Here is a 21,653-nt window from a genome sequence, read left to right as displayed (position 1 = left end):
ACAAAAAAAAAGATATTTTCAAGAATGTTTGTGACAAAGCAGAGAGAACAACCATTCACTACCATAGTATTTTTCCCCTACTATGGTAGTGAATGGTTGTTCTCTCTGCTTTGTTACAAACGTTTTTCTAATTATCTTTTTTGGTGTTCAGCAGAAGAAAGAAACTCATACAGGTCTGGAACAACCCGAGGGTAAGTAAATGATGACATCATTTTAAATTTTGGTGAACTACCCCTTTAATCCCCCTGGGATTTTTAACGACCACAGAGAGTCAGGACCTCGGTTTAATGTCTCATCCGAAAGACGGTGCTCTTTGTCAGTATAGTGACCCCATCGCTATACATGGGTGTTAGGACCCACACAGACCACAGGGTGAGCACCCCCTGCTGGCCTCACTAACACCTCTACCAGCAGCTACCTGGTTTTCCCAGTTGGTCTCCCATCCAGGTACTGACCAGGCTCAGCCCTGCTTAGCTTCAGTGGCTGCTGGTAAATGAACATGGTCATGTAAACGAGGTAACCCGTTTTCTTTTATCGTAAGGTCATAAACGGAGTAAGCATGAACTGGTCGGGACAGGTAGTTTTTAGCCTCATACCCTGATTTCGCGCTGCATGTAAACGCATTAACCTGCTTTCTGTCGGCTTATTGTAATGCGCATGTGTGATAGGTGACAAAAACGCAAACTTAAAGCAGATTTAAATGCATCCAGACAGAGGGAGCTTGCGTTTCGCATAAAAAAAAAGGCTATATCACAAACGCAGACTCTTTTAAGACCTAGAAAATTGTAAAGATGTGTTCTCTTCTCATGCAGCAGAAGTAGAAGAGGTTCAGTCAGAACGCTGCATCTGTAACTGCATGAGAGAATAATATGAGACGTAAATCTCCCGATTGTGCGCGCTTTTAACATCACAACTGACATAACATTTAGAATACTCCGAGTCAGATACAGACATTATTATTTTTGACGTCACTACAAGTAAATAACCCGGTTTATTAATAAAGTCATGTAAACACGGTTTACTTGCATTGTCAGTTTACTGGTTTGCATGGAAACAGGGAAAACTGGTATAGGTAACTGGTATACTGGTATTTCAATAAGTTGATATTTTTGATATTATCAGCTTACTGGTGTGCATGTAAACACATTGATGTGACATTCTTGCTTTAGTTTGCTTACAATCTAATCTACCCAGTCCCTAATTTGTGACCTTGTTAGGAGATGATCAACAGTATTAGCATTACCTATGACTGGTCATAATGTTTGAACTCATTAGTGTATAGTGGAGTGAAACTGATTAAAAAAAAAAAAATTGTACGACTCGATTTTTTCTTTGTGGAATTGATTGGATCATTGTTTGCTATTGCCGTGATGTAATGTGAGTGACAGCCTGTCCTGCCCTTACACTTCAAAACACAGAAGAACAGATGTCATTGCAAGTGGCAGGAGAAGTTACTTTGATTAAAGATTATGAGAGCACATAAATTTAATACAAAATAATGATGAATACTGCAATACACCATAAAAAATAAGAATTGTCCATTCTGATTTCATGGCAACTTTAAACTGCATAAACTTTCTGACATGTGTGCATGTAGGCCTATTTCATTTTTAGGTGTATCCTGAGAGCTACATATCCTATTTTTTTCTGGTTTAAATATGCTATTCATCATAATCAGAAGTCCTGAGAAGACTAAAGAGTAAAATTGAACTTTTAAACATGCACCAATTTTTCATGTTCATTATTATAAGATATACCTTACCATTGGGAAAGGAACCTATAGCAGCAGACGGGACCCCTGCATAGATCCCACGGAAACCTCCAGCCTTGTAGAAGCCCTGCTGGCTCTGCAACCTTGTCTTTATGGTGTCCAAAGGGAAGAGAGTGAGATCTACACACATTCCTGCGCAGCCACCCGCCTACGGGACAGAAAACAGGGATAGAATTGAAATGGTGAAATGGTAAACAATTGTGAAATGCTATTAGTCACTGTAGTACCATAATTTATAAGATAATAATGCGAATACGCAATAAAAGGCAAATAACATAAAACTTTAAGAAGTGTAAAGTTTATGCTTAATACAGTTACTAAAACATTAAAAAAATTCTCAATAATTAATTATTCATCTTTAGCAACCACAAATAATTTTTGAACATAAGAGTAAAGAAGAGTGTTTTAATTACCTAAAAACTATTTTCAAATCCCTAAAAATGTTAAGAAAAATAAAAGCTACTGTAAGAAAACACAAATACTAGATCTAGGCAATGTTTATTTACGGATTTATTTACTTAAAAAAAAGACAATCAATTTTACAATGACTTACATTATCTTACTTTCATTATCATAGTCACTGTCGTCATAAGTATGATCAAAAATTACTTTCAAAAGGACTAGCCTGAGATTAATGGAATTAATCCTCTAAAAGTTTACACTGACACATTCGCGTAAATACACTGTTACTAACATTTATTTCATAGGCAGAGTTAGTTATGACTTGAGGAATGATGCTTCTCTTCTGCTTTTAGCACGTGTAATAGACATAAAATGCGCATTACCACAAGGGAGGCGGTCAAATCTCGTCTGTCCATACTGCATGCGACGACTTCAGCATTTAGCAATGACTTTGTGAAATGGTTTATCTTTGACAACAACTACTACACGTTCACCAAGGGCGCCGCCATGTTTAAGGCGGGCGTTTTAAAAGACGTCACGTGACGACGACAACAACATCGCTCTTCATTTTCAGCAGAAAAGGAATTTAAATAATGTATCTATGTTTCAATGTTAAAGGGCAAATTACAGCTATTTATAATTGAGTTCATAAATGAGTGTTTTTTATGTTTTATAATATTATAATATATGAAATATAATATTTTTAAAATGTGTTCCTACAGAACAGTGCGTACAGAACACACACACATATATCTTGGTTTTTCAGGTTTAAATATGCTATATATAGCAACGGTATATATATATATATATATATATATATATATATATATATATATATATATATATATATATATATATATATATATTAGTGCTGTCATATCAATTAAAGAATAAATTAAAAAAAGAGTAAAAAGTGCGACAGTCCGCTTCTTGTGGGGCTGAGCGATGACGTCACCTGCGTGATGACATCGCTGGCTATCCACAGGGTTGTTTTGGAGGAAGTTAAAGCAGATCCCGAAACAGAAAAAGAAAAAGACCCGTCAGGTAACAGGGGGGGCAATAACGATTACAGCACCCGCATCGGTATCCCCGATTCCGGATTAGTTCGTTCACACACTAACGTTAGCATAAGCGATCCAGTCTTCCGCTGGCGACAGAGGCTGGAGTTATTGTTTGTTTTGCTCATAAACATCAGGCTTGTGAAAGGACACGGCTGCGAGTTAGCTCACAGGCTAACGTTACACCTCAGCGCAAAAACAGATTGATATTCGCTAGAACTCCTATTTTATAAACCAGGTGAGTCATCAAATTAAGACATATGTTTGTACATGATAAATTCAGAGGCTGATCTTGGGTTTGTCAAGAGAGATGGTGTATTTGAAATGTAAGCTAACTGACGTTAGCAACCGAGCTCATTTGTTATGCTGTTAAAGGTGATTCAATTACCGTTACCCTCTGTACATGTTTTTTTTTCTTCTTTTTTTCTGTGTATTCGCTTCCTTTCCGAGTATTCGTCATTTACACGCTGTGATGTTGATCTCTAGTCAGGCCCTTGAATGATCAGGTGTTTCCAGTTACCCTGACAGGCCTGACAGACAGTCGTGCTTTATTGTGTCGGTTTATATTTAAGTTATCTCAGGTCGTTGACTTGAATTAATATAACGTTACATAAGAATACATTTTTATATAATGTCACTAACAAAATATTAATCTACCAGAAATGGTTTTTCACAGCGCTGACTTGCTTTCATCTGAAATCAGCTGATTGCTCAACCAACATTCACTTTCTGCTTGTATGTTTACAACACACTGAAACAGGTGTGGAGTATTGCGAAACCAGCCATTTTTAAATCAAGAACTATTTACTATACGGCTAAAGCCTCCATTACACTATAACCCTAGTGCATTTATTGTTCGCAAGTATCGTAAAGTTATAAGACACGCGTATAGTATGAGTATGCTGTTGATTGTTTGTTGCGATGTGCTGTTGAAATGGATTGCATTCTGCTATTCTTATGCATGCTAAAGGAAAGTGCTCTGCCATGTGATCCGACTTTACCGAGTGTCATGGGTTCCAGATTAAAAATGGAGTCGTAAAACTCTTTGCACTTATGGACTGTCTCTCAGAATCCACTAGACAGCGGCATTTGGAATTATGGCACACTATTACTCATAGTAAATCTGCACCATAGTGTGCAGCACAGTATGCATATATTTTCATAAACATATTGTGTATTTAATACCAGTGGTTTATTATATTTGAAAAAATGTTGTATGCAATCAGATCATGCTCCCTTCGTCTAAATATGTGCAATTCTATTATGCAAGAAAGCACTGCATTTAATGTCTAGTATGTCCAAATTAGCAGTAGTTTCTGGTTAAATGTTAAACCAGTGCACAGTTTGGTATTCCATAATGTAATGTTTTTAGGTTAGGATAACTTTTAAGATGCAGTCAGGGCAAAAAAAAAAAGGCCCATTAGTCAGGCCACATTAGTAGTGTAGCGATGTATGAAGCACAACTCTCACATAAGTCAGTTTTAAAGGGATGACACTTTTTTACACCCAAAAAGGAAAATTATCCCATGATTTACTCACCCGCAAGCAATTCTAGGTGTATATGGCATTCTTCATTCAGACGAATACAAACTGAGTTATATTGAAAAATGGCTCTTCCAAGCATTATAATGGCAGTGAATGGCAGGCCAATATTTGAAGCCCAAAAAAAGTGTTGTGCCGATAGACTAAAAAAATATGGACGTAGTGTCTGTGGTCAACATGTGTCACTCCCGGATAATTTAAAATGGGCAAAGAGGTGGGACGTGATGACTAAAGTCCCGTTTCCACCAAAATTACCCGGAACAATTTGTACCAGGAACTTTTTTACAGGAACTTTTCTCCCCCCCAGACCTGCAGCTGTCTGCGTTTCGTCCGCGATAAAGTTCCGAGAAGATTAGGCAAATTAGTCCGGTGATGTAGGACTGCACGCGACTGTTCCTCCAAGCCAGTGACGGACCAGGGCTATCACTTTTCGATATGCATGCGAAGATGACGTGAAATATCCGTAATCGAACTATAAATAAACTATCCGGTTTTTAAAGTGCCATGTAGCGCAATTGTTTTTACTGTCGGTGCGTTTACATGGAGCACTGCAATCAGTTTAAAAGTCCAATCTGAAAGAAAATGCTCCATATAAACACCTGATCAATCGTAATAAAAATGCCCAAACTGAATGAAATTGTAATCGTTTTGAGATGGGTGGATAAACCTTTTCATGAATCGATCAAACTAAACATTTCACCATGTAAATGACCTGACCGGATTACTTTTGAGTGTGCGTCCTTATGTGACGTACAGTGCACGCGCCTTCACCACTGAAGAGCACACGTCGCGCTCATGCACCAAGCATGACAAGAGAGGAAAATAAATGTTTCTGAGGGAGAAACTTTTTATTTCATAAGAAGTTATGAAGATAATGTTGGCATAATGACACTGTCCCAAGCCTATGTAAGCAAACAATCATTAACTACTTCAACTGCGCCTGACATTAGATTTTATTTTTTCTGAGATGATTATTACACTTTACAACAAATAAATAGCTTTTATAAAACCGTATAAGTCCTGGTGGCCGTTGAGAGTTGCTATGGCATCCGTAAACACATTCCAGCTGCTGGAGATGACGGCGTTGTAGATAATTGAATATATTCGAATGCATTGCTTGATATTTGAATTCCGTTCGAATTAGATTTTTTTCAAAAATGACAGCCCTAACGGACAGTAATCATTTTTGTGTGTAGCCTACCGATTGAAAGATTTAGTGGACTGTTGACATGAGACGTTATCTAAACCGATTTGGTGTTTACATGTAATGACTTTCAATCGCAATCATTTTGTCACATAAGCAGTTTGTCTGCCACATCAAAAATGTTGCTGCTGTTTTCTCCAGCAGCTGGAGTGTGTTAACTGTAGCCATAGCAACTCTTAACGGCCACCAGGACTAATACAGTATTATATTATAAGCTATTTAATTGTTTAAATAATCATCTGAGAAAAAAAAAATTCTGTCAGGCGCAGTTAAAGTAAAAACTGCCTGGGGCAATATACGCTGTGTCATTACTCCAACATTATCTTCATAACTTACGAAATAAAAAGTTAACCCCTCAGAAAAATTAACTTTCCTCTCTTGTCAACATGAGCGCGGCGTGTAAGACTGATTATTACTTAACGTAGACCGAACCTTGCAAAAGACTTTTAAAAATGCCGAGTTGAAATAAAATGCTGCGTCAGCTCAACCAATCAGCATGTTCAGCGCTCAAGTCCCGCCCTCGAAAGTTCCTGAACTTTGAAAAAGTACTACCTCGCGAGCAGGGCCGTTTGGAGGGGGAAATATTTACCCGGAACTTTATTTAGACCCTGGTTCCTGCGGTCTAAACACACGAAGTACCACCCAAAGTTCCTGGTTCCTGGGTAAAGTTCCTGTGGTGGAAACGGGGCTTAACAGACAGCAGACAAACGACAGTCCACCTGTCACTCAAAGTGGCCACGCCCTTAACGCCGTAACTCAATGAGGTTCTGCTCCCTTCTGGAACCTGTCTCTAGTGGCCAGTCCATGAATTACAGTTTAATTCACTTCTGTATTGACTTCAAGAGAAACTGGGGGAGGTTGCCTCTTGGTCATGTTATATACACCTAGAATGGCTTGTGGGTCATTGAGGAGCTATTTAAGCCAAGCGGGTTTCTGTTGGTCAGTGTGCAGGCTTTCAAAACCTGCTTGGGAAAATCCTTTGCCCTTACACAAAATTCTTTATCACTTAGCATCTTATTGAAAAGAATGATTTTCAACCTCATTTTGCTATCCCGTGGTTCATAGTAAAAAACAAAAAATCAAGGACATTGCTGACATGACAGATGTGTCCGGGACTCCGGGAATGTATTTCTACTACAGGGTAACAGTGCGGCCACTTTTACCAAATGGTCAGGGGTAAAATCTTTTGGCCAAAAATTTGCCAAAGAGATTTCTCCATGCAGATTCCAAAATAGGTTGACCGGCAGAACATTTCTTGGTTGGAAAGTGATTTCTGTGTGAGTTGTGCTTTATGCATTGCTAGACTTTTGACAACAGACCTTTTTTTGCCCATGAAATGGACTGCACATTTTGGTTTGTGATAAATTAACTGAATTCAAATTCAACAATTTGAAGATGGAGATCTCCATATCTAAGGGATTGAACCATTGAGCATTAAAAATGAAGATTATAAAATAAGTGTTTATTAAGACTTTTTTTTAGAATGAGATTCTAGATATTTTTGAGATATATTTAATAGAATAGAAACAAAATGGATGCATTTCTAGTTTCAACATTATTTGTTCAGATATTCCTCTTTATTAAAAGAATAAGTATCAGCTCTATGCCATTGCAAAGTGACCCTCGTTTGGTTTTTGACCAGTGCAAACTGTCATCGTTGCTGGATAATGCAACAAATATTGCTAAAGTCAGCAGATTTTGCCAATAGACCTATTTGCCAACTGACCTACTGCAATCTTTCTAAAATCACTGTAATCTGGCTCCAAGTCAGCTCCAAACCCCCCTCCCCCCACCACACACACACAAAATAGTGTGTTACTCAGTATATACATTAGGGGTGGGCGATATCTCGATATTTAAAATATATCGAGATATTTTTTCAACTCGATATGGATTTGGACATATCGTATATATCGATATATTGTTTATTTTTAATTCTGATTCCGCCACTTTGCTTGTTTGCCTTCTCTGTGCTGTGCTCGCTCCCGCTCGCGCGCCTCCCGCCTCTTGCTTTTGTTCCCCCTCCCCTCGCGTGTCGTCTCATTGAACACGGCTGCTTCCACAACCAGGTGAGGATTAGTTATCATGTTGACAAGCGCGCGCGTTGTTCGGGACTCAGTTTAGAGACCATGTTTTCATTCTAACACAACTGCTTGCTAAAATTCATAAAGAAATATTAATGTTCATCATAGTTCAAAGCGCAAGTTTCAGCCACAGTCAGGTGATTGACACTATTGGTGCGAGACGCGGTCGCAATCATGTCAGTTTATGATTTGTGTCTAACTGATCGCATGGTTTTCGGTTAAAATGTCAAAATGATCGCAAATCATTTGAAAACATTTATAAAGTATTGCAATATCATTACTATTATTATTTTGTCAGCTTTATCACGGGATTATGATGAATAGGTCTATTCATGTTTTAACCAAGAGGGAAAACGCGACATCCCGGGTGTCCTGAGACACAGTGCTCTTCTGTCAGTTGTACTCATGGGCGTAGATTACGCGGGGGACGCGGGGGACGTGTCCCCCTCACTTTTAATAAAATGTATTTTCGTCCCCCGCACTTTAACTGGGTCTCACCGATCCTAGTCGACCCGCTCCGAGCGGGATCCGAACCGGCGTTCCCTGCGCGGGGGCGGGCAAGTTAACAGGGACGCTAAAAACAGCTTTCTTTAATCTGGGTTGATTGCGCGCTTCTTGAGGTCACGGACAAGTGTATTTACATAGAAACCAATGTGAATACATCAAGATTTAAATTCAGAGACAAAAAATAATCTATGCATGACCTGTCATTTTATTCGCATCTAAATATGAGGAGGGCGCTCTCACAGAATGTCAAACGTGGATTCGTAGAGGTAATATCCAGTCACGCTGGAGCTGCAGCTGAAGGAAAACAATCGTTATAATGATGAAACGTGACGAAGACAATCAGACGATTGCGACAATATATATGCTTTATGTGTGTTTTTCAAGCCATCTCAATATAGGCTATTTATTGACAATAAAGTAGGCTATCATATGAATAATTCAGTTTTTAATGTTAAGTATATTCTGCTCACCAAGGCTGCATTTATGTAATCAAAAATAGTTAAAACAGTAATATTTTGAAATATTATTACAAATTAAAACAGCTTTTTTACTATGTGAATATATAGTAATTTATTCCTGTGATCAAAGCTGAATTTATCATCATTACTCCAGTCTTCAGTGTCACATGATCCTTCACTAATCACTCTCAGATGAGGATTTTATAATCAAGAAACATTTATGATTATTATCTGTGTTGAAAACAGTTGTGCTGCTTAAAAATGTTGTGGAAACCATGATAGCCATGTAATACATGTTATTTTTCAGGATTCTTTAATGAATAGAAAGTTCAATGGATAGCATTTATTTGCATTCATTAAATAAACTATTATCTTTTGTAATATTAAAAATATCACTTGTGATCAATTTAATGCATGTCTGATCAACAAAAGTATTCATTTCTCTCTTTTTTAATTTTACCACAAATGTTTAGATGGTTTCCACAAAAATTAAGCAGCACCTTGAGCAGCAAAACTGATAATAATCATAAATGTGTGTTGATCATCAGATCCTCATGAGAATGATTAGTGAAGGATCATGTGACACTGAAGACTGCATGGAGTAATGAGGATAAATTCAGCTTTGATCCCAGGAATAAATCACACTTTACTATATCTTCACATAGAGAACAGCATGGTTTACATTAGAATATATATTTTTTTACATTGCATCAAATCTATGGAGTCTTAATGCACAAGTGTTTGTATGGCTAGTATATAAACCAATTATAAAATTGGCACAAAAATAGGAGAATAATAGTATAAATATTAATTAGTGGTTATTGTTCAGCAGTGTATTTGATATCTTGCCCAATTAAAAGCAAGAGATGCGATAAATTATATTGGTCCAAAAAAAAAAAATACAAATAATTTCTGTCCCCCTCACTTCTGAAAAGATGGCTACGCCCCTGGTTGTACTGTATCATATTATCATATAGCCTACCTTCTGACATTCATATTTCCTTCTGTAACTGGAAAAGAAGTGAAATTCAGCTCATGTGTAGCCTGCATGATGAGTTTGAATTTTGTCCAACTCATGACAAACATCACTGTTTGAACTTTGATACAAAATCAGTTTATTTATATCTCAGTCATGCCCCCATCTTTCTGCAAAATGCTTACTGTTTACTTTAAGTGTAAAAAAGGGAGTCTTTGATTCATCTTTTGAAAGAATGAAATAAATGAAAAGGAAATATTATTTATTTTCTTTTACAGTTAAATTATTATTATTTATGTAATCAGGGAGTTTTTTTTAATGTTGCAAAAGCAATTTGTTCCTACATGAACTGACTACCTCTTTGCACTTCAATAATAAAAAAAAGAATTTGTGGTATTTGGCATATTTGTTTTTGCTGTAGTTTTTAGGGGGTTATTTTTCCTGTAAAGATATCGAGATATATATCGTATATCGAGATATAGCAAAATATATCGAGATATATTTTTTGCTCCATATCGCCCAGCCCTAATATACATCCATGTCGCCCCATTTTTACACAAAATTGGATTAAAAGAAAAATATATAAATGATTTTCCAAGACAGTTTGCTGAATTGAGCATGCAATGTGAAGCATACTATATTTGAAACATTTATTATATGAAATAGAATATATTTTTAAATAGTAGGCAGAGCAACATTGTGTGAGCTACAATTCATTTTGGTAATTCATTCATGTCCCTTGTAAAAAAAAAATAATAATAAATAAATAAATGCTACATGCCTTGGATTCTCAAAATGCAGTCTTGTAAGGTTTTGACACAGAGCTATACTCTCATGAAAATGGAACATAAAGAAAGAGGCTTGTATAGTGATTTTATGTACGGGTTAAGTGAGGATGTCATATGGGCTGGATGTGAGATTTTCATTTCAACTCTGATGATACATCTAGCATCTGAAATTTGAGATGCGCTCTTTGAAACTTCTTTTGGTATTTTCTTCTTGTAGTAAAACAACATGGATGATCAGAGGAAAGACATCAGCAAGCCAATTGTATAATATACTGGTTATTTTAGGGGTTTTCCTATCTTTCCATGTACTTTTTTTGTTGAGGTGATTGCTACTCTCCTGGATTGTGTAGTATTGTTTGAAACAATGTGATATACCACAGTGCTTCTTAAGAGACCGTAAGTGTTCCATGTTGGTGACTTTAAGTTAGGTTTTCTGTGTGGAGGAGCTCTTCAGTCCACTTGTAGATCCTACTGAAGCGTGGTGAGGGGTTTTTCTTAAAAAACTTTTTGTTCAAATCTCTGCTGGCTTTGGTATTTTTTAATAAATCTAACCCAAAAAATATAAGCTTAATCATTTAGTTCCTAAGGGACATTTCATGATGCTTTTCTTATTAGGAGCCTCAAGACATTGTCAGTGAACATAAGTAAAGCTTTCATGTAGGATCAGGAGCTCTTTTGGGGCATAATAATAAGCAATATGTTGGCTTTTGATTCTAATTTTAGTGTGAAAAGAAGGTTTGAGTGGGGTATGTAAGAAACATTTATTCATGTTTTCATTTGTCTGGATTTGAAGTGGGGAAAATGACACCTCACATTGATTAAAGCTAGCGAAATCTGCTGTATTTTATATGACATACAGTCGGATGTACTCTCTTTGAAGAACTTGAATCATTCCAACACAAACTTATGGCAATTCAAGTGGTTTATGTTTGGGTGAATAGGTGACTCATTCGTACAATCTTATTTATATGTTTTTGTAGGATCTGCTCAGGATGGGATAATATTGACAGGGCAATATATCGTTGTCCTTCCCCATGCTCCAGATATCGATATTTTAATTGATAAAATAAGACGTTCTTAGTAGATTTCCCTGCTCCAAGTCGCTACTTCCTCGACGTGACTCTCTGTGAAGGAAACGAAAAAAGAGGTTTTTAACGGGATGGCTGACTGCAGTGTGAGTAAAATAATAATGTCCCAGCCACTTTTGAGTCTAGAGTCTGGAAAACCAGACTTTTTCATCTCTTTCACAGCCATTTTGTTTTCATAGTTAGACAGAAAGCGTGATATATTGTATCATATGATTTTCTAGCAATATATTTATGGGTGGACCATCACTTTTTTTCTAATAAAATGTTGTTTGTGCAATTTACATTCTACAAATTCATATGAAATCTCCACCTCGTAACATCAGTTACGCTTTCCTGTGAGTTCAGGTTGCTTATTCTCTATTATTGAATATACATCATGGGAAGTCTTGATTCACCAAGATGTGCTGAAAGTTGCTATTACACCTTTATCCTCTATCCTATTACACCTTTGTGACCAACCCTACAGTCGGATGCAGTTTTTCACTACTAAATGTACCAACTGCATAATTGCACACATTTGATTTTATCTGTCTGATTTTAGCTCAGTTGTTGGAGTATGCTGCTGTTATGTAAAATGAAAATGAGCAGTTAAAAGGTACTAATGGGTCTCTAAGGGTGCTTTCACACCTACCTTGTTTGGTCCGGATTTTCGGACTTTTCAGTTTGGTACGAACCAAAATTACAGGTGTGAAACCTCCCTCGGACCATGGTCCGGACCAAACAGACGAAATTTGGTCCGACGTCAAGAGGTAGTCTCGGTCCGGACCAAACTGAACAAAGGTTCGGTTCGTTTCTTGTGTGAAAGCATTTTCTGTATAGTTCGGACTTTCAGACCATTTACAGGAAGTTCTGGTGTAGGATTAGTGAAAAAACACAGATTAAACTCACAGCACATGTAAGCAGCAGTGATCGCGCAGCATTTTAACCAGAACCGCTTGTGTACTCATGTCAGCTCGCGTGAACAGCGTGCTCTGCTTGACTATATGAGTTTCAGTTTAGTTATGAGACCGCTCCAGTTCATGTGCAACACAAATGATCACTCCGTCACGGGATGTCTGCTATATTATTTATTTAAGCTTATTTATTAAATTCAGGCAAATGATGAAACATTTATTAAAATTAAGATACAAAATAAAGCTTTCTACAAAACAAATCTAATGAAGTGGTCAAAATTATTTCTGACTCGATGTCTTTGCACATCTGTGCACGTTTCATAATCAATATAGCCTAGATGAAATTTAAAAATAACATTATAATATTTAAACATAACTAGGCTATAAAATAAAATACATTGTTTGGTTAAAAAGCCTATCTTCTAGGAGCTCCTCCTTTCCTGTCGGCGCCGATAAAATGTTTGCACAACGAGGACGTTCATTTGGTGAATTTGCCTCGAGTATAGTTGGTGCTGCAGATAGTAATGCCATAATATTAACATTATTGGCAACGATGCGTCTGTTCATTCATTCTTGTCAAAGTTAGCCGCTGAATTGACAACACACTGACGTCAGACGCACGTCCGCTAACAAACCAATCAATGTTAAGATGCAGCCCTCATAGATGATGACGACAGGACGCCAGTGCGTCATGTAAAGTTCTTTGGTGCGCTAACATAACTGCAATGTGAAAGCAAACCAAATAGAACCAAATGTCCAAACACAAACTTTGGTTCGGACCTTGGTGCGGACTTTCAGGTGTGAAAACGCCCTAAGTTTCAAATGGCCTGATTTAAAACCGCTTGAACCTATCATGCCATGTTAGGGGCTTCAGAAAGTGGTTAATGTTAAAGCTTACTTTTAAACAATACACTGCATCCTTCCACTATAGCGGCAGTGTATGCGGATGTACATTGTCTGGATATATTATTGTTTACTTACAAGCTGATTCCTCAGATATTTTTCCATCTAAAAATATTTGTATCCGGATTATGTCGCCAGTTCAATATTGTTTTGTATGTTTTTGTAGAAGTCTGCAGACTGATTTTGATCAAGAAAATCAAGTGAATTTTTTTTCTTTTGTAGTTTATGATCTATAATATTATAGTAGCCTAGATGCCAGCCGAACTTAGCCCTGCCCACAACTTTTGAGGTCAGGAAGTTCAGTCTGGACTTGTTCTTGGTTCGGTTGAAACATGCCCCATAATCACAGCCCAGTTGGTGCAGTATCAGACTATAGAGTATAGCCCTATTCGGACTGGATTAGTTTAACATGGGGAGATTCGGGTAAAGTAATTATTACCAGAGGTTCTCTGTTATTTTATAATGTCAGTAAAGATTACGGAAGCTTTTACCTTCTGTAAAAAGGTCCGGAAAAATGACCTTGAGTAATACTAATCCCGTTTGAATAGGCCCGCTGTAAAAATGTATGGTAAAATCTAAGGGTGGGAATCTTAAGATCCGATCCGATTCCGATTTTGGAAGTAATGATCCGATTCCCAAAACGATTCTTCACATGCTTTTTTGGTAACTAATTATCCTGCTGCGCAAATACATTAACTTTACATTTTAACTAAAATTGTAGTTACTATGCTTTTTGTTTATAGTTAGAATATCTGTTTGGCAGTATTGCCATATTAAAAATGATTATGAAGATTTCTTTCAATATACAAAGTTATATCAGGATTAACAAGCTCTGAATGAAACATGGTAAGCCATACAATTGCAAAGAACAATCATTAAGAAGACACAGTTCTAAATTTACAACAACAACAAAAAGTTCTTTCAAGTCAAGTCATTTTTTTTATATAGTTATGCCAGGTAAGCAGGTCGTAGTTTGTCCATTTTATCTTCAAATTCAACCTTCACCATGAGTTTGATTTCTTGCATCTCTTTTTTTTTGTTCTTTCTCAGTTCAGATGTGCTTTATTTACATGAATCTTTCAAGAACCTGTTCAGCAAAATCTTTGAACAGTATGCAATAACAGTAATATGAACATTATTTGGTATGATGATTGAAATAATTGTGTGTGCTCTGTGGTGACTAAGATCTTTAAAATTTGAAATAAAAGAGAGTTGAACAAGTTCAACTTAATGTTCCTTATTTCATTCACTTTACTATCTTTCTTGGAGACATTGTCCTTAAAGTTCTTCCTAAGTGGTTCATGTAATGCAATATATGTTGCAATATATTATTTTATAAAATATACACAATCCTAAATCTACCCCCTGACTCATCCTTGTGTATCCCCTATGTACTTGACAATGTAATTGACTGAAAAGGCTATACCATTCATTGTTTATTTTAATTGATGAGTTATTAAATTATGCAACTTGGACACAATAATTACTCAACATTCCTAGAAATCAAGTTTAATTGCAATAAAGAAAGCAGTATTTGGGTGTTATAAACCTTTAAAAAAACAGTGTTAAACTATTGCCTTGGTGGCACTTGTTTCGGTTCTCCAAAACTAGTGTACTGGAAATGCGTTCATGGGATTTCGGTTCTCCGATTCAGTAGGTTGCGCTGTCACAAAAAAACAGGGTCCTAGAAATGCGGTCCTAAAAGTCTAGCCTCCGATTGGGCAGTCAGATAATGTTAAATCGTCCTCGTAGAAACGATTAATTTTGACACCCCTACTAGAGTATATGAAATGTCCAAAAAAAAAACGTAAACGCGCTTGATTGCACTCTCACTCACAGTGCCCGACATACAGGCTACTGGCAGTCGTATTTTTTCAAAAGTAAGTGTTTTAAGTAAAATTCTTTCTCGCCATGGCTTCAAAAATGTGCAGAGATAACATGATTTAGTTGCCTGTGTTTCGGCACGTTGCTACAGGCGCAAGTAACACTCTGGCTGTAGCACATCATTTAGTTCCGTTCACTTGCATTTGCATCCTTTTGAGTGGATACAAGTGCGTCTAGGATATCTGATTAATCTGACATGTCTAGGGCTTGACATTAACTTTTTTGCTCACCAGCTGTTGTGGCAAGTGGTTTTCCAAAGATACTAGCCACTCAGCATTTTCACTGGCCACAATTTTGACATCGATACCGTGGGGAAAAAACTTCCATATGTTTTATATTATCATATTTGGCAACAGGTGTATTAGGATCCATTATTATTAGGATCCAGTTACACATGCATTTTCTTTCTCAACCTTCTGTGTTCACTTAAAACATAACTGACTGTCATTTTTACATAATGTTGTGTGTATTTAATTGTTGTAGTGCAATAGGCAGCAAAAAAGAAATAAATTTGGTACTGAGAGGCAGCCTGTGGATAATGAGTATTGGAGGCATTTCAGATATTTCAGTAACGTGTCAGGAAAAAAAAAATATTTTTGGCATTTCATTTATTATTTTAAATGCTTTTTTTAAAAAGAATACAATTGCAAAATGTATATATTATATATAAAATTCAACCCTCCAAAGTGGCTAGTAAAAGTGACTGTGTTACACACCACTGCTGAAAGTCACCTGCCGGATATTATATTGGCCATTATTTGAGATTTATTTATTTATTTATTGGTTTATTGATTAATTAATTTATTGATTTGATTTATTGATTTATATTTAATTGTGCATGCTTATCCTAATCTTGTATTACCTTTGCCGTCATCTAACACTCCTGTAAAGTTATTCTTTAAAACACTAATAAATTAATAATAATAAAATAAAAAATGTAATTATTATCACCTGTTAAGTTTAATCTTTGGCAAATCTGAAGATCACTGTACAGTATGTAATGCCTAAATTCACTAGTAGTATTTTAAATAATAGATTTTAGTCTTTTTTTAATTTGTTTTTATTTAAACAAAATTCTATTGAATTACATATACTGTGATCCATTTGTTGGCTATTGCCAATAACATAGAAATAAATAATGAATTAATAAATTATATTATACAGTCAATGTAATTTTGTTAGTATCTCAGCAAATGGACCTGTATTATTTGAAAGATGGAAACGTGGTTTAGTAAATGACATATTTAAGCCCCCCTCTTAAAAAGGGAAGTCTGTTTAATACTAGGCGGCCAACAGTACACGTCGTGTCTGAAAGTGCATTTCTCGTGACTTTGGTAGTTCGAGTGCACATGACCAATTTGAGAGTGCAAGCAGAATCATGGGTTTTGTCATTGAAACAAAAAAGGCTTTTATAGCCCCTTAGAGTGTGCAACCAAATGAGTGATTGTGGCTTTAACATGTAGTAGTTGTAGCTTGCTTGTCTCCACGTCCATATAGGCGTATTTTAGTACAAACGTTTTTGCTTTCACTTCCTTTTTATTTATATGAGCCGTGCTGTTGAAAACTTTGCTTCATGCTTTGTGCTTCCTCCTCCCCCAGCTGTGACACTATGACCTCAAGGAAGAAAGTTCTTCTGAAGGTGATCATCCTTGGAGACTCCGGGTGAGTTTCCACATTCAACAACACAGACACAAAAAAAGTCAAAGCTCCTGCCAACTTCATTTAGTTTATGTTAAATAATAGTAGTGCTATGAATAGATTACAGTCACAATGAAATCTAAATACTTTATTTTAGGGTCCAATTTGCACTATTAAGTCCAACTTTTAGATTAGGGAAGAAAAACTTATTACATTTTCCCTTTCATGGTGACTTTAAAGAGTCCAATCGATTGGAACTTAATGCAGTGTAGAAAGTACTTCTTTTATACTTGTATTGTCTGAGTTATAGACAAATATCTTTCTATTTTTTTTGTTGGAAAACACATGTAAAGGAAGGATCAGTGAAGTCTAAATAATAAACATATACGAGTCATCACTCATACTCCATTTGAATCAGCTCATTACTCCAGTCTTCAATGTCACACGATCCTTCAGAATTCATTCTAATATGATGATTTAATGCTCAAAAAAACACTCTTTTTTTTTTTCATTATTGTCTTTAAACGGGATGGTTCACCCAAAAATGAAAATTTGATGTTTATCTGTTTACTCCCAGATAGCATCCAAGATGTAGCTCTGTTTGTTTCTTCAGTAGGACACCAATGAAGATTTTTAATTCTAACCTTTGCCGTATAATGCATGTCAATGGGGTGTATTTCTATTAAAATTTGTATGTCTGAGTAAAATACACATAGACAAACAAATCCATATTAAACCCTGTGGCTCATGGCGACACATTGATGTTTTAAGACACAAAACTTATTGGTTTGTGTGAGAAACCGAACAGTATTTATATAAATTTTACCTCAAATACAACCCTATGTACAAAAGCCGCGAGGGCGCCATCACTTCTGACAAGTGAGGTCAAATGTACAAGATACGGCGTATCTCAATTCGATTCGTATGTCTGTTTTTTACTCTCATAGTGGTTCTCATAGTAAACATTGACATGCATTATACGAGCAGTTGGAGTTAAAAATCTTAATTTGTGTTCTACTGAAGAAACAAACACACCTACATCTTGGATGCCCACACCTACATCTTGGATGGGGGTAAGCAGATAAACATCACATTTTCATTTTTGGGTGAACTATCCATTTTACTGTCACTTTTGTCTTTGTTTAATATGTTTAAACTCTTTTTTTAATTTATTTTTTTATTAAAAACTAATCTAATCTCACTGACCCCAAGTTTTTGCATTGTACCTGCCATGCTCAAATGCTCAAAGGGGCACTTTTGAGTGTTTTCTTTTCTATCGTGGATAGAAATTTGCAAAAAATGCTATTAATACACTCTTATAAAACATTCAGTTACACCCTACATTGCACTGTTTGAACTACAATATAAACACATGTTCATGGCACACCGGCATACAAATGTTGTGTTGTGTCAACCAACACAAAACCTTCAAATATTCTATCTTATATTCATGTTTTATTTTGGTCTTAAAAGGCTTTCCAGATGGCAAAGCTTGTGGGTGGAATATAAATTCTCAAGAAAATAGTTTCAGTTTCCTAAAGGGAATGTAAATTTTGTTATGGCCTAGATTGTTTATGTTCATGCAGTGTTTCTTTTTGTATGACTCATAGTTCTGCACAATCCCAAATAGTGTTAGTTCTACATTCTCCTGCCAGGTGCTGGTTTACACGTTCTCATTTTTGTCTCAACAGGGTTGGCAAGACATCTCTGATGAATCAGTATGTGAATAAGAAGTTCAGTAATCAGTACAAAGCTACTATAGGAGCAGATTTCCTGACAAAAGAAGTGATGGTTGATGACCGACTTGTCACAATGCAGGTAGAGATGACCGGTTGTTTTTACTGAAAGCACATGATGCTTTGAAATAAAAATGAAAGCATCTAAAGCATTTTTCTTTTCCCCATTCCAATGAGTGTCATCTTATTACATCAACTAGCTTTACGTTTTTGTATTATTTTTTATTTGAATTTCTTATAAACTGAGCGATGGTTTACCCAAAAATGAAAATTACCCCATACTTTACTCGCCCTAAAGCCATCCTTTAGTAAGCCCCGGGAACCTTTAATAATGGATGGATGCATTTTTTTGACCTTCAAATTTTGGATTCACTGCCATTATAAAGCTTGGATTAGCCAGGACATTTATATAACATGAATATAACTGATTGTATTCGTCTGAAACAAGAAAAACATATACACCTAGGATGGCTTTAGGGTGAGTAAATTATGTATTATTACAGTGCCTTGCGAAAGTATTCGGCCCCCTGGAACTTTGCAACCTTTTGCCACATTTCAGGCTTCAAACATATTGATATGAAACTGTCATTTTTTGTGAAGAATCAACAACAAGTGGAACAATCATGAAGTGGAATGAAATTTATTGGATATTTCAAACTTTATCTTATCTTAAAAATAATCCTATCCACAACTTTCCTGCAAGTCTTGGTGGGCGTCGCCATGACACTCTTCCGGTTGACGGTATCTCAGTTCCGGTTTAGCACACATTACAGTTATGCTGCGTTCACGCCAGACGCGAGTGACGCGAATAAATAGCGCTATTCGCGCTAACATGGATGCGTGAACATTTTGACTCCATTTGCTTCATTCACTACACAACAGACGCAAATTTGCGTCATGGGAGGGGCTTCTGCCAGGCAGCGGCAGTCGTCAGAAGGACGAGCCGAGTTAAGGCTGCTCTCGCTGGGGTTAATGAGCGCTGAGTGCCGCTGAGTGCTTGGGTCTCACCTCCGAAACTTGCTTGCTTCCATAAACCATGTCACATAAACGGACCCATTTGACATGTTGCCTAGCACCCTACGCACCCAACGAGCTTCAAATAAACTCAAGAATTGTGATGTAGAAGTAATATTTATATTTTAATATTAGTAATTGTTGAAATCATGTCAGAAATTGTCAGTAGACTTTTAATCAACTTGAAAATAGATGCATGAACTTCAATTAATTTAAGTGCATTGTAATAAAAATAAAAATGTCATTGCTGTAAATTTAATTATTGAGTTTATATAATATATTAGTTTAACCTATTTAAAATACTGCAGTACAACTGTATAATTTTTTTTCAAGGGGTATGTTTATTGTTTTCAATAATTTACAGATTTATTGTGTAGCAAGACCGCTCAAACAACCTAACGTTAAATAGAGACATGCACTCTCGCGGGACCCAGCACAACCGAGTGCGTCGCGGGATAATATTTGATGGTGAATGCGGATGCGGGTGGCAAGATATTATTGTGTGCATGTCGCGGGAAAATAAAATTATTTTGCGGGACTCCCGCAAAGTGGAAATATCTAACAAAATAAATAACTAGAAACAAATAAACCTTTATTTATAATAAAATAAAATCGATTTACAGGCACATGGACGGAAGGTAACTCTCGCGTGGATCATAGGAACAGCCAAGCCTACCACACAGTGGCAAAATGTGTGCACCGCATAACTCGGTGAATCGCTTAGTGCTACAGATATTAGTAAGTTCTTGTAAGATAGTCAGATCCATGCGACCATCTGGGACATGTGATCATTTTGCCTGAAGTGTTGTTGTAAAAGTCTACTCCTGAATCCTCATAATACAACCAAGCATTTAGCTGATAACAGTACATACTAATGTAAACCGGAAGTTCGTTACCGGCGTGTTCTACATTGCCATAGCGATCATGGGAAAGGTCAGAGTTCGGGAAAGTTGTGGATAGGATAGGCTTATTTTTAGGTAACCTATCCCTTTAAGCTTAATGTTTTTTTATTCACCCTCATATCATTTTAAACCTGTTTGACTTTCTTTTTTCCATGGAGCATAAAAATAACAACAACAATCTTACTAGCTATGTTTCCATCCACCTATTTTTATTTCAGGATATTGCATAAAAACACTGGGTGGATTTGTATACCCAGATATGTATACATTTTAAAAATGCTCAATTGAGGTGGATCATTTTTAGTTCTCTAATAAGACAACAACTATGATTGAAATAAATCCCTCGATGTGAGGATATGATTGTATAACTGTTTAACCAGAGAACAAGTTTCATTGCACAGCATTCTTTCATTCAGATATGGGATACAGCAGGTCAAGAGCGGTTCCAGTCACTGGGTGTGGCTTTCTACCGCGGTGCTGACTGCTGCGTGCTGGTGTTTGACGTCACTGCCCCCAACACCTTTAAGACACTGGACAGCTGGAGGGACGAGTTTCTGATCCAGGCCAGCCCACGCGACCCAGAGAACTTCCCTTTCGTTGTGCTGGGCAACAAAATCGATCTGGAGAATAGACAGGTGGGTGCTATTAAGTCAGCCTTTATTTCTATAGCACATTTAAAAACAACAGAAGTTGACCCAAAGTGCTTTACAGATAGCCTGACAAGCCAGACCCATATCTAGATGTTTGGTCTGGAAAATCACCATTGACAGGGCTCAATCCGAGGGGCGGGATAAACGGTTGTCTT

The 21,653-nt window shown here is 36.6% G+C and overlaps 2 protein-coding genes across 3 annotated transcripts in view; one reads left to right on the top strand and one right to left on the bottom strand.

Annotated features, from left to right (window-relative positions):
* Window positions 1-2,695, bottom strand: part of slc25a26 (solute carrier family 25 member 26) — a 77,363-nt gene extending 74,668 nt beyond the window's left edge. The window contains exons 1-2 of the mRNA XM_067432126.1: window positions 2,557-2,695; window positions 1,763-1,919 (exon numbers count right to left, since the gene is read on the bottom strand). Of these exons, the coding sequence (XP_067288227.1) occupies window positions 1,763-1,919; window positions 2,557-2,589 (190 nt within the window). The 5' untranslated portion in view covers window positions 2,590-2,695. The remainder of the gene's footprint in view (window positions 1-1,762; window positions 1,920-2,556) is intronic.
* Window positions 2,696-3,147: 452 nt separating this feature from the next.
* rab7a (RAB7a, member RAS oncogene family) overlaps window positions 3,148-21,653 on the top strand; it is a 28,435-nt gene continuing 9,929 nt past the window's right edge. The window contains exons 1-4 of one of the 2 annotated variants that reach the window (XM_067430979.1): window positions 3,148-3,469; window positions 17,158-17,220; window positions 18,888-19,014; window positions 21,265-21,483. In XM_067430979.1, coding sequence (XP_067287080.1) covers window positions 17,168-17,220; window positions 18,888-19,014; window positions 21,265-21,483 — 399 coding nt within the window. In that variant the 5' untranslated portion in view covers window positions 3,148-3,469; window positions 17,158-17,167. The remainder of the gene's footprint in view (window positions 3,470-17,157; window positions 17,221-18,887; window positions 19,015-21,264; window positions 21,484-21,653) is intronic. The other variant, XM_067430980.1, reaches the window with a different exon arrangement.

Source organism: Pseudorasbora parva, chromosome 22, assembly GCF_024679245.1.
Source record: "Pseudorasbora parva isolate DD20220531a chromosome 22, ASM2467924v1, whole genome shotgun sequence".
Classification (NCBI taxonomy): Eukaryota; Metazoa; Chordata; class Actinopteri; order Cypriniformes; family Gobionidae; genus Pseudorasbora; species Pseudorasbora parva.
The sequence above is the reverse complement of the archived record's forward strand: the minus strand, read 5'-3'. Positions and strand labels throughout refer to the sequence as shown.